At 50.7% G+C, this 13,744-nt stretch overlaps 1 protein-coding gene across 5 annotated transcripts in view; it reads left to right on the forward strand.

The window, feature by feature from the left end:
- Nucleotides 1–13,467, forward strand: part of SH3BP4 (SH3 domain binding protein 4) — a 38,459-nt gene extending 24,992 nt beyond the window's left edge. For all 5 annotated transcript variants that reach the window (XM_040603629.1, XM_040603625.1, XM_040603628.1 and 2 more), the window contains 3 exons: nucleotides 575–2,937; nucleotides 10,413–10,601; nucleotides 10,843–13,467. In XM_040603629.1, the coding sequence (XP_040459563.1) occupies nucleotides 575–2,937; nucleotides 10,413–10,601; nucleotides 10,843–11,067 (2,777 nt within the window). In that variant the 3' untranslated portion in view covers nucleotides 11,068–13,467. The remainder of the gene's footprint in view (nucleotides 1–574; nucleotides 2,938–10,412; nucleotides 10,602–10,842) is intronic.
- The last annotated feature ends 277 nt before the right edge of the window (nucleotides 13,468–13,744 follow it).

A 13,744-nucleotide genomic window follows, 5' to 3' on the forward strand; every position in this document is an offset into this window, starting at 1 on the left:
GCAGCAATCACTGAGACCTCCCCTAATTAGCTTCTGCTATGTAAAATGCAAATGTGTAAGGGGATGGCTGCCATTCTGGCATGAGCCCGTAGGAGCTTAGATCCCAGCGCGCCGGGTGAAAAGGAGAGCTGGTAAGAAGCGACTCCCTCCAGCACATCCTCTCGTGCATCGTTCATCAGGGAGTGTAGGGAGGCTGTGGGGTGCTGGGACAGGAGCAGCTGTCCGGGGCCCTACGCTGAGGGGGGGGCTTGCTGCTAAGGCACTGGATGGCATCGGGAGGTAACAAGTTGCCACTGCGTCTGTCTCGGTTCCCCAGCCGTGTCGATGCCCATCCCTTTAGATCATGAACCCTCTGGGCAAGAGGAACGTGAATGTATCGGAGGTGGTGGAGGGGAAAGTTTTGTTTAAAAATTTTAGGGGAGCGGGGGGGAAACACCTGCAGGTGTGAGTTTTACAACTACCTTACTTCACCACTTAAAAGTAGCACGGATCACTTGGCCTGAAATAAACAAATGCAAGTAAGTTCTGAGTCTTGTGGGTATCTTACAGTGCTGTTTTCTTCTTGACTTTGCAGTGCCTTCTCCTAGTGCCTTGCTGGTTGACAATCCCACGTCCTTTGGAAATGCGAAGGAAGTAATAGCAATCAAAGATTACTGTCCAACTAATTTCACCACTTTGAAGTTCTCCAAGGGGGACCACCTGTACGTCTTAGACACGTCAGGAGGGGAGTGGTGGTACGCTCACAACACCACGGAAATGGGTTACATCCCTTCCTCCTACGTCCAGCCTGTAAACTACCGCAACTCTTCCTTAACGGACAGCGGGATGATAGACAATCTGCTGGAGAGCCCTGACGAGGGAGTCAAGGAGTTAGACCTGCTTGGAGAATGGACTGACGTGAAAAGAAACTCTGTGAAAACCTACCATAACAACCCGTTCTTGAACGGAGTCCAGACGAACCCGTTTCTGAATGGGAATTTGCAAACAGTGCCAGGCTCGGACAAAGAGTCCAACTCCAATGTCACTGTCGACTTGCTGCTCTTTGACTCGGGGGCTCCTACTTCAGCTGTGTCCAGTTCAGCTGCTAATAGCAGCCTGGGTAACATTTTTGATGAGTTTCCATCCACGAACAGGCTGGATCTGGAACAGCCTGTGAAAAGGGACAATCCCTTCTTCAGAAGTAAGCGCTCCTACAGTTTGTCTGAACTGTCTGTTCTTCAAGCCAAGTCGGATGCTCCGGCATCGTCGGGTTTCTTCAGCGGTTTGAAGTCTCCCACCCCTGAGCAGTTCCAGAGTCGGGAAGATTTTAGGACAGCGTGGCTGAACCACAGGAAGCTGGCTCGGTCCTGCCATGATTTGGATTTGCTTGGTCAAAATCCTGGCTGGGGTCAGACGCAACCGGTAGAGACCAACATTGTCTGCAAGCTGGATAGCTCTGGTGGAGCTGTTCAGCTTCCAGACACCAACATCAGCATCCACGTGCCAGAGGGCCACGTGTGCCCTGGGGAAACACAGCAGATCTCCATGAAAGCGATGCTGGATCCGCCGTTGGAGCTGAACAGTGACAAGTGCAGCACCATCAGCCCGGTCCTGCAGATCAAACTCAGCAATATGGAGGTGAAAACCTTCATCATTCTGGAAATGAAAGTGTCGGCAGAGGTCAAGAATGACATCATGAGCAAGAGTTTGGTAGGACTGCAGTGCCTGCGGAGCGACATGAAAGAGGGGCCGTACACACCGATGCAGCTGAGCTATTCGTATGGGGACACAATCCAGGTGCAGCTGGAGAACCTGGAGCCTTGCATGTATATCGCAGCCGTAGCCCAGGGGCAGAACATCCTCTACCCTTACACCGTTTGGGATTACATCAGCAAGAAGATCACAGTTGGCGTCTACGGCCCGAAACACATTCACCCTTCCTTTAAAACTGTCGTGGCCATGTTCGGGCATGAATGTGCACCCAAGACCCTCCTGGTGAACGAGGTCACAAGGCAGTCCCACAGCCCGGCTCCTGTTGCCCTCCAGCTCTGGGGTAAGCATCAGTTTGCTCTGTCCCGGCCTCAAGACCTCAAGCTCTGCATGTTCTCCAACATGACCAACTACGAGGTGAAAGCTAGCGAGCAAGCCAAAATTGTGCGGGGCTTCCAGATGAAGCTGGGCAAGGTCAGCCGCCTTATCTTCCCCATTGCGTCCCATGACCCCAACGAGCTCTCAGACTTCACGCTAAGGATTCAGGTCAAGGATGACAAGGATGCCATTTTGACCCAATTCTGCGTCCAGACGCCGCAGCCACCTCCAAAAAGTGCCATCAAACCGACGGGGCAGAGGCGGTTCCTCAAGAAGAACGAGGTCGGAAAGATCATCCTTTCACCTCTGGCTGCCACTGCCAAGTATCCGGTTTTTCAGGACCGGCCAGTGTTGAACTTGAAGTATGGCAAGCTGCTGAAGACGGTGGTGAGGCAGAGCAAGAACCACTATTTGCTGGAGTACAAGAAAGGAGATGTGATAGCCCTCCTCAGTGAGGAGAAGATCAGGTTAAAAGGACAGCTGTGGACCAAGGAGTGGTATATTGGCTACTACCAGGGAAAAATAGGCCTTGTGCACACCAAAAACGTGCTGGTGGTCGGGAAGATCAAGCCCAGCTACTTCTCTGGGCCAGATCTCACCACCAGCCTGTTGCTGGAGCAGATCCTGAGGCCCTGCAAGTTCCTGACCTACATCTACGCCTCCGTGAGGACACTGCTCATGGAGAACCTCAGCAGCTGGCGGTCCTTCGCCGATGCGCTGGGGTACTTGAACTTGCCGCTCACGTTTTTCTGCCGAGCAGAGTTGGACAGCGAGCCAGAGCGAGTGGCCTCTGTCTTGGAGAAGCTGAAGGAGGACTGCAACAACACCGAGAACAAGGAGAGAAAATCCTTCCAGAAGGAGCTGATGACGGTCAGTCTGAGGTCTGATGAGGGGGTCTTAATTTCCTGCGGTGCGGAGTGACTAGGGTGAATGGCAGGTGGTGGTTTCCTAATTCAGCCTGTAGAAAATGAAGTCCATCTTTAAGGTCTTCTTCAGGCTGCTTGGCACAGCGAGGTAGAAGTTCAGCCCAGTGGCTGTGTGCGTTGGTGGGCTCCTGGTTTAATGGGATCATGTCCATAAATGCAGGATACAGTGGGTGAAGAACCATAGGTGCACGTTGTGTCAGAGTAGTCAGCAGGGTTGCTTTGGAAGCTAGGTAGCTCATTTGAAGCCCCTCAAGATCAGGGTGACTTTGGTCTGGTGTTTTCATAGCGCTCTACTGGTCCCTGCTGCTGGGTATTTGTGGTTCAGCCTTTGATGATGCACGTTTTGAGGAGCTGCAAGAGAGCTGCCGGTCTCCTCAACTGTAGTATCAAAGTGTGCATTGATGGGAAACTGGAAAAAGGGCAAAAAACACCAAAGCTTTTCCTACATGGAGTGGGGTAGGCGAATCACCTCTCAGGTCACGTTCTTTTGCATCGCTAGGTGCGTCAAAGCATGCTGGAGAGGGGTTCTACAGCTGCTGTGAAGAATGATGCTTACACCTTTGCCTTCATGAAAACAACCTCAGATTCCTAAGTAGTAATGTCAGGTTGCATCTGCCCCATCTCTCTTTGAGTGGCAGCTGAGCTGCGATGCTTCACGTCCAACTGTGGATCGTGTTTGCAGATTGAAATGCACGGCTGGCTTCTGTCCTGAAAGGCATTTGGGGAAGCGGTGCCTGCAAGTGTTTCTAGGATGCTGTTAGGCAGTCTTTTACGAGAAATCATCTTTATGATCATTTCTAGCATTTCATAGGAAGCGAGCCAAAGAAAATACAGGACGAAACGTCTGGAAGAGATTTGCAGCTCTCACCTCTTAACAGGCTCTCCTGCAGAAGCAGGATAACTGAGTTAAAGGCAAATCATGCGGTTTGAAATGCCAACTGAATTAAGGAATAGCGACAGCTTTGCCTGGTGATGATGGGCGCAGGCAGCAGCACGCAAAATGAAATTACAAGTAGGCAGCTGGGTAAAGAGGAGTGGAGCCGAATTAAGCATTTCGTCTCCCAGACTCCCTTTAATAAAAAGGGGGAAAACTGAGGATAGAATATGAGGTGCAGGGTGTTACAAAAAGTACAGAACCCTTCGTTACTCATGGAAATATTGTCCAGCGACTTCCCAGTGTCTGGGTACTGCTCTGTGGCCCGTGGGACAGTGTTTTAGCTTTGACTTTGAGGTTAGGTCATGCCACCAAAACTGCTTCTGTTGATGGGTTCTTCTGGCCATCCAGGATGGTTGTGTCTCTTCTTCCTGGGGCCATCCAGGAAGGGAGGATACCTGTCCTGGTAGCCAAGGCTGGTGCCTGACCCTGTGGTTCCCCCAGGGGCGAGTTTGCTCCTTTAATCATTAGCTTCGGTGACAATGGGATGAAATCGGTGGTCTCCTTGCTGGATGCTTCCAAGGGCTTTGTGCTATTTACCTTACCGCTTTGCAAACCTGTAAGTGTTTCTTTTATCTATGCCCTTTGTCTCCAGGGGTCCCAGACAGTCTGTAGGTCATGGAAAATCTATGCCAGACCTCAGTGGGGAGGCAAAGGGAAAGATAAGGCGCTTTGGATACTCAGGGAGCAGCTAACTCAAGGGAAAGACCATAAACTGCAGGAAAACATCCTGCTCCCCAAGGGATGCCTGGAGTGCAGAGCCCCAGAGCAGGCTTCATCTTCCTTGTTTGAATAGAGGCCAGTCCCAAATGTTGGCTCTATTTACTGTTCTTTGTGAGTCTGAGCCTGTTGATAAAGGAAGAGCTCCCTACTGGGTGGAAGATGATGCTTCTTCTAAACTCCTTGCTGCTGTCAAATCCTCTTTAGCTTGTGGAGAAATGAGATTATTATTTTTTTAAATATAATTAAAAAAACAGCAACAGATGTTTCAGGGGATGACAGTGGAGCACTAATTTATTTTGTTGTCTGATTTTCTGATTTTATTTGTAACAAATGGACTTGCTTTCTGGTGTCTTCTGGCAAGAAGAACCGGTTGGGTTAAGCTCTGATCTGGCCATTTGATCTGAACGTCAGTTGTTTCCTCTCAAAGGGACTGAAGGGAGAAGTAGTAAGCAGGCTTGTCTGACTTCAGTGTTGACTACACAAAATTGCAGTGACCGAGCCGTGCACCAGCAGCCAAGCATGGAAAAGCCTGGTCATGATGGCTAGTTAATAAGTAATCTGCGTTTAATTATTATTTTTCTAATCTAGCACTAGCAGTGGTGTGTGAGGGTGACTGGGGGAATGTTGCTCAGAAGTTAGTCATCACATCAGAAGGAGAAACCAACCTCTCCCCTGCCTCCTCTCTGCCCATGGAAAGCAGGCAGCACGCAGGCGGTCTTGCTAAAAAAGCCTGGGCACAGATGCAGAAGCGCTTGTTGCAGCTGGGCCACCGGTACCTGGCCATGCAGTGACTGCACTGCCTGGTCCCTGGGAGCTGGGGTTAGACCTGTCTTGAGATGGAGCATTTCTCTCCTTCTCTGGATTTTCGATAGGGTGTTTTTATAGAGCCTCGCATTTGTCATCCTTTCCAGCAGACACTGCTGTTGGGAAAAACATGGGTCTTCTGGGAGTGCCGCTGGGCACGTCAGGAGAGAGCTGCGGAAACTATGAGCTTTTTCTTCTCCAGGCTGCTTCTAAAGATCATACAGGAGATGATGTTGGGATTTTTTTTCCCCCATTTCTTTCTATCATTTGTTCTGACTGAAGGTATCTGCCTGCTGCCTTTCTTCTGCTAAAAGATACTGCTTCTCCCTGGTGTGTGCAGACCCCACAGAGCTGCTGGTGGGCTTAAGCAGTCCTTAATGTCCTGCAGAGCAGGGTGTCCGTTGTTTGGGCTTGCGCTGGCGCACCTGGAGCATGCCAGCCCAAGGTTTGAGCCCTTTTTGCTCCTCCATCCCAAAGCAACCTGTTGGCTAATGGTAGTCCCTGTGCTGAATTTGAGCCCAGAAGGAAAGCCCGATTCCTGCCCTTCTGCTGCCTTCATGGGAGCAAATCCACACCACAGCTACGGATCCTGGACGTCGTTCCCCTAAGGAACCACGCTGCGCCATGCTGAAGTTGGTGGGGGTGTTTTCTGTAGGGGATGGTTTGTCCTTGTGTAGCCAGGTTGCTTGCAGCACAGAAGGACGAGGAGTTGCTTGCAGGCTTCCGTGCCTGTAGGTCTTTCCATGCACAACACTTGCAAGCATTGCCCTGCACCCCTGTCAGTTAACAGAAAGCTGCAGAAATGCCACCAGCGCCTTTCAGCTGTCAGGCTCCTTGCTCTGGGGACAGTGTAAGACAACTCGCTTTTCCTGCCAGCCCCAGAAAATAAATCTTTAATGCCTTCCCATCCCCACTGCAGCAGTTGCACGTTACTTGTTCCCATGCAATTTTGCTCTTGGAAGAAACCGAAAAAGCTGCCTGTGGTTGCATCGATGGTACCTTCTGCAGTCCACATCTGGGCGTGTGGCTGGTGGCACTTGGTGTCATTTCAGAAGTGGTGCTTTAGGCACACTGAGAGACAGTTGGGCACCGGGTTCGGGGGGACTGCCCCAAAGAGCAGGGTCTATGCCTGACTGTTAGGTTAGAAAAAAAAAAAAAATTAAGATCATGTGTAGCACAGTATTTTAAGTGTGTGTGACTGGTGCTGACAGCCAAAAGAAGTGAGTGGAGGAGATGTTTAATGCCTAAAGCAAGTGTTATTTTGCTTGTGCAGAGCCAACTTGCTGAGGCTACAAACCTGCATCCCAAGGAGGGCGATGGAGACAGGAGCCTGTGCGTGAGCATCCTCTCGCCCTGTGGGTCTCACTGGCTCCTTGGGGACACAGGGCCCTTCTTCCCATGTTTGAGGAGGTCCTGGGCAGGAGCTGTGGCACAGTGCCACCCCAGGCACATTGCCTGGTGCCCTGCCTGCCACGCTCAGGTCGCATCCCTGCCCTGGCACACATCCCTGCAGAGGTCAGTGGGACAGTAAAAATTACTGCTTACAGTAACCTCACCTCCGCTTTCCTCACTGACGTTTCAGGGGTGACTAATGTGTCATAAGACTTGGACCCCCTGGGGTGATTTCCAATTTAAATGCTATTTCAAATAAAACACCCACATTAATTTAAAAAGTCCATTTCCATAATGGCTTCCTGGGGGTCTTGCACACGCTTGGTGGGCACATGTGAACTTGGTGATGCTTTCTGCTCCTGGGGCAAGAGAAAGGGTTTTACCCCTTTAGTTTGGCTTAAGATGAGGAAGAAGTAAAACACCCCCCCCAGCTCAGGCCATCTCCTCTGGAGCATGTAGGGGTCAGGGCTGGACAGTGTGGTGCTGTGTATTTGTGCATGGGAGAGCAAGCAGGGCTGGAGGCTCACGGAATTGGGAGTGGACCATGCAGATTGCAGTGATGGGCACAGGCAGGGGTGGCTGTGCATCTGCAGGCGGTCTTCAGGTTTGCCTCTTCCTTCTAGCTTGGCTTGCTTTCTTGCAGGTGCTGGTTTCCATCATTAGGGGATGGGAAATGGGATTCTGCACTTCAGAGCCAGGATGCAAATTCAGCCTCTCCTGGATGCCTTTTAAGTAGAGGTGCTTCTGCGTGGCTTTGAACTGGGATTTGAATATCAAACCACCTTCTTTGCTCGCTTGTCTGGTGGAGCCAGCTGGGAGCTGCTCCAAGGTTAATAAACGCTTTGGAGGGGGCTGGCGAGGTGCAGCTCAGGTCACGCCTCGGCAGGGAGCATGGCTGGGTACCGAGGGATGGAGACGTGGTGAGGGTACCCAGCTCTCTGGGGAGGCTTGTCCAGGGCGAGGGAGAAGGATGGAAAGAAATTGTAGCGTAATCCCAAAAGCTTCTGCTGGAGGATTAAGTCTGTTGTGAGCCCTGCTAATCCCAGCCAGGCAGCCAGGCCTTCCAGGAGAGCCCTGCGTCTGCCTGCATTTCATGTATTTCTGTGACAGGGGGAGCGAGTTGTGCCCAGGCCAAAAAAAGTGTCACTGTCGCCACGAATACTCCCCCTTTAGCCACCACCTTAGTGGCTGTGTGTCCTTCTTGCCCCCCATCCCCATGTGCCTTTGGTGCTGTCGCCGTATCACGTCACCTCCGCCTGCTCTCTTGCATTTTCCCCAGCCCGTAATTTGTGTGTTAAATCTCCCCACCTCAAACCACCAGGTGCGGAGCACAGGAAGTAGGTGGTTCCGTGGCCATCAGTAGGTTTCAGAGTTAACGTGCTGCGCTGCAGGAAGCAATCTATCTTTTCCAAAGCTGTTGCTTTGAGTGATTATACAGTTCTCGATTACGTGGCCTCCCAGCTGCTGTACTTGATACCATTTTCTTGTTTACTTCAAGCAGCAGAAGGAACAGGAGAATCTGTCTCCTGCAGCTCTATCCTACTTAACCCCTGCGGCGCACTTTGCTCCCGGTGGCCGCCTCCGCTGCCTCTGACCTGCTCGGCCTCCGGCAAGAGATGAGAGTGGCTCATTTAGCCTGCTTTGCCTAAACACCAGATCGATTCAGGGTTTGCACGCAGGTGATGGAGACAGCTGGAAAGGCAGGTTTAAGGATGCTAAATCTGCCCTTCCTTAGGACCATCCGCATCCTCCTCGTGCAGAGGAGAGGGTGATGAACGTGTGGGCTGGGTGCTGAGGCAGCGTTGCTGGAGAGGTGGTGGTTATGGCACAGGTGTGAGGTCTAAATGCTTCTTAATGCCCTTTATTTTTTTTAAAAAAGGCACTTTTAAATGTGTGGCTCACTTAACAAGAGGGTTTATTACTTCTCTTGCTCATACAGGAAACCAGGGTAAGCACTTTGGAGGAGCAAACAAACCCTGGGCTGCAGCTGTAATTAGAATCAAGCCCAGCTCTAAGCTGGAAACAGATAAGGGAGAAATCAACAAGCATTTGCTTTGCAAATTGCTGGAGTGGTTTCACATGTTCCCCTCTTCCCTCAGCTGTCCCTGTGAAACTGCCTATAGGATGATTTAACCTTTCATCAGCCCCCGAGCCAAACCAGCTGGGGTTTGCCCAGACCCTGTGCCAGGAGAGGATGTCAGGACCCAGGGTGGCAGAAAGCAGGTGGATTCAGGCCATGTGGGAACCACCACATCCACGGTTTCTGTAATAACTGGTGTTGTGAAGGTGTGGGTGATGTTCCTGGTGGGGGACGTGTGTGCCAGTGCAGTTTCTGGTGTTCAGCATCCCTCAGGGGGCTGTCCCCTGCATCCCTGAGCTGTGGTTTGCCTTTATTGAAGTGAGCCCTCTTTGAAACACGGACTTGTCGGTGTTCACCCATCCTGGAGCCACCATCCTGGTGCCACAGCTCTGGATCGGGCCCTAGGAAAACAAGAGGGTACTCGGCAAACTATCACCCAAGGCATAGTCTGGGGACTGTTTGCTTGATTTTCATGTTTTAGAAAGGGGATGCCCATTTTGTAATACAAAAGACCTTTCTGTAGCCACCTGAGGTTCAAGGTGGGATTTGTCCAGGGACCGGGGTTGCTGCTGGGGCTGTTGCAAGGGCTCTGGCAGAGGATGGGGGTGCCCTGGTGAGTGGGATGTTGATTCTGTCAGTCAGATCCTGTCCTCTGATAATTGCCACTTAAACCCTTCCTTTCCTGGGCCGAATTGCGGGGTTTCCCCTATTGCAACTTGCTTTCCACTCCAAGCAGGTGTTGATGTGATTTGGTACCTAAAGACAGGTGCTGACTCCGCTCTGACATTTTTTTCCTGGTTAAGTTATTGCTACCTAGAAGACTCTGACTGCTGCAGTTCCTCTTCCCCGGTTCCTCAAAACCACTTGCAGAAAATCTCAGCGTTTAGGTCAGTCAATGATGCAGAAGGAGGAGGCTTCTGACCTGGCCTGGGAAGGCAGAGGGTGGTGAGAAGAGCAAGAACATCCCAAGCTGAGCGATGGTCCTGTAGTACTGTCAACTGGCCCTTCACCTGGGTCTCACCCTCCTCCCAAGGTTGATGTCCCGGTCCTATCCCATAACGTTCTGGCTGGCCTGTACCCACCTGTCTGCGCTGAAGGATGCTGCTCCTCCAGGCTGGGGGACGCAAGGTGCACAGACCGTGCTGGATTAGTCACCTTGATTAAAGGCATCTGTTCTTTTCAGGCCCTGGGATGCTTTAAACTGCTTATGGTGACACCTGAACATCTTGAGGGGTTGCCTGGAAAATAAGGCTGCATCGGCCAGCCCAGGCTGCAAGCCTCCTGGAACAGGGGTAGGGTGCTTTGGTCAATTAATGGGATTACTCTTTCCTTGAGCCTAGTGGCCTAATTTCACCAGCTGTCGCTAGAAAGGGGGTGGGGGGATTTTTGGGGTGGCTTCTCAAGGGACTTCTCTGCACGGTCCTCTGGGTCACCTGCCATTGACGGCCTGCCTTGACTCTCTTTGGGTTTCACCGCTGTCCTTCAGGCCCTGCTGAAGATGGACTGCCAGGGGTTGGTTGTCCGGCTCATCCAGGACTTCGTGCTGCTGACCACAGCCGTGGAGGTGGCCCAGCGCTGGAGGGAGCTCGCCGAGAAGCTCGCCAAAGTCTCTAAGCAGCAGATGGATGCCTACGAGGCCCCGCACCGGGATAAGACGGGAACGGTGGACAGCGAGGTGAGAGCGGATGGATCTCCATGGGTCCCCTAGGGTTGCAGATACCTCCAGAGCATGTTCTTCTGGAGCACCTTTGGGGGATAAAAGGGGTTTGGGAATGCTGGGGAAGTTTGGGGGTGGTTTTTCCCAGGAGTGTGCTGCTTCTGGGACTGGGGCTGTGTTGGGAATGGCATCGCTTGCTCACCAGCTGTCCAGCCTGGCTCAGCTCTGATCTCCTCTCCCCTCTGCCCCATCGCCACAGGCCATGTGGAAGCCAGCGTACGACTTCCTTCTCACCTGGAGCAGCCAGATGGGCGACAGCTACCGTGATGTGATCCAGGAGCTGCACACTGGGCTGGACAAGATGAAGAACCCCATCACCAAACGCTGGAAGCATCTCACCGGCACCCTGATACTTGTCAACTCCTTGGACATGCTGCGGGCAGCTGCCTTCAGCCCGCAAGACCACGAGGATTTTGCCATCTAGCTCCTGCACCGACATTTTTGTCCACATCTCATTTGCTGGGTTTTTTTCCTGTGCTTTTTCCCCCCCTTTTTTTAAGCAGTTGACTTGAAATAGAAGCGGAGGTTGCTGTCCCCCAGGTTTGAAGAGGCCAAAGTTTGCAAGTTCACTGGGACTGGAAATAAGCAGGAGAAATCCCTTCTTGGTGGGAAGGCATCCAGAGGGGGATGGCTTTTCATATGGCATCGATACCAGTTAAACTATTTCTTACTAAAAAACTTTAAAGGGGGCAAGGAGGTGGGGAGGGATCACAAAAGAGATCACATTTTTTTAGGCATTTACAAATGAAAGTCTAATTTTTGTAATGAGCAGTAAAGGTTGTAACCACTTCGGGGGGGAAGCTGTGGCTGTTTTTTACATTGTAGAAACTGCTTTTAAATTATCGTTTTTGAGACAAACGTGAGTCATGTAAATACGTATTTTAAAAGGAAGCACAGTAAATGCCCTCCCCCACCCACAGTCAGGCTTTGGCAGACTACCAGGCATGACTGTAAAGCATTGTTTGAAGTCGGGATGTCCTCAGCCTAATAAGCATCTTACACCAAAAAAGGAGGTGTGTTGTTTTTTTTTTTTTTTCTTTTTTATTTGTGGGCCCTGTGAGCCATTTGGTTGCTTTTTGTTTTGTTTTCATGTCTGTACAGACATGCGTTTTCTCATTTGCAGACAGGGAGATGCTCATTGCCTGTGTTCAGACGCACGGGTGCCATTTTTAACCAGGAGAAGTGGTCGCTGCCCCTTGTACTTCATCCCGCCCGGGTGCTGCAGGACATCTCTGGAAGAAGCTGGAGGTTTGGGGTTCAGCAGAGACCTTGAGAGATGGACCTGGAGGATGGTGAGAGTGCCTCACCCTGCCATGGCAGCAAACTCTCCAGATGCTCCTGCTCTGGGGAAGAAGCCAGAAAAGGGGGGAGGGAATTGTTGCCACCCATATATCCCTTTACACACACACAAAAAAAGAAGGAAAAGAGAAAATGTTTCTCCTAATTTGAAGCCCAAGCTCACTCGAGATGTTCCAGATGTGCTACACGATTTAACGCTCATTGCCGTTGATTTCAGAGGGCTTCGAGTGGGGCTCTTCAAGGTTGCTAAAGTCCAGTTTAACTTCTAAGTAGTCTTTGCTATAAACCTGGTACCAACGAGCTAAATATTTGTGGCACCAAGTGCCCATATTTTGTCCCTGTTCATTTTATAGCCCACTCTTTTGAATGACCTCCCCTCCTCCTCCTGCTCCCCGGCTTTCAAATATTTTACGTGGGAGGGAAATAATTTTGCACAGAAAGGTTATTTTAAGTCCAAAGGTCCTTGTAATGAAATGCTGCTACCACAGAAAGGTTAGTTGTTAAAGGATGATTATATTTCAGGTTAATAAAAAAAAAAAAAAAAAAAAAAAACAACCAAAAAAACAAAACAAAGAATGGGAAAGCATGTGGTGGATCGTGCCAGCCCAGCAGCCTTGGGAGGGAATGGTCTCCTACCCTCTTCCCAAAATCATGTCCCCAGAAACGATTACTCTCGACGGACCCCACAAGAAGTCAATAGCACCTTAAATTTCTCCTCAGGGGCTTTAAGGAGTTTCCTATGCAACTTAACGTAGCACAGAGAGAGGGTCCGTCAGCACCCGAGCCCGCGTACGCATCCCCTTTCTCTTTCTCTGAGGCACCCTAAGAGCACATGTTTCCGTGCATGAGCAAAAAATCTCCACTGCAGTAAGGAATAACTCCTGCAGGAGCGTGCGTGCAAGCAGAGGGATGGCTTTCTCCTGGGGTTTTACCCAAACCTTGGCTTTTGCTGCTCTCTTGGCAAGGTCCGGAGCTCTGCAGAACGGCGGTGCTGGGCACCCCCAAGGGTGTCAGCAGGAGGCAAGGGCAGGAATTTGTGTTTCAGGGATATCCCTGAATAATTTCAGCATTGTTTTATTTTTTTTTAAAACACCCCCCCCTTGGTTTTTCTATCTACCTCAGGTACTCCGTATACCCAGCTTAACATTTCAGCAGCAGCCTGAAACATGCCGTGCTCAGCTCGTCAGCGTGTGCCCTCCCCGAGACCTGCAGGAGCGCAGCTGACATGTTTCAGGGCCCTTGGGGTGACTGCTGCATTGATTTATCCCTGTCCTTGATCTGAAATCCAGTCCTTCCTCACATGCTGGGACTGGGTGTATGTCCTTCAGATGCCTTCTGCCCGCTAAACATCAAGCCCTTCTCCAAAACCTGTTTTTGGGCTTTGCATTACCACCCTTTGTGCAGTAACTGGTTATTGTAGTTAACATTTAATGTTCCTTTTTTTTTTTTTTTTCTTTTTTAAAGAAAAATTTTTTGGAAAAAAAAATACTATGATTAAAGTTGTTACTATTCCAGTGCTCCCGAACGTCATCTACTGTTGTCTCTTCATCTCAAAGCAGCTTGGATGCGTGGGAGTAATTTATTGGGTTTTCCACTATGCCGACAGCGTGTTTCTCGCAGCATGTTTCCAAACCTAGAGCCAGCCTTGCTCTGGGGCTGATCTCAATCCAATCCTCCTTCCCCACGCCTTTCCATCCTGCCCTCTCCGAGGGAAAGTCTCTGGAAACAGTCTGGCCTCCCAAGCTGCTGCTTATGTTCAAGCACTAGGTAAGGAACTTTCTGAGGTGGGAAAAGATTTGGTT

The sequence above is a fragment of the Falco naumanni genome, chromosome 8 (genome assembly GCF_017639655.2).
Source record: "Falco naumanni isolate bFalNau1 chromosome 8, bFalNau1.pat, whole genome shotgun sequence".
Classification (NCBI taxonomy): domain Eukaryota; kingdom Metazoa; phylum Chordata; class Aves; order Falconiformes; family Falconidae; genus Falco; species Falco naumanni.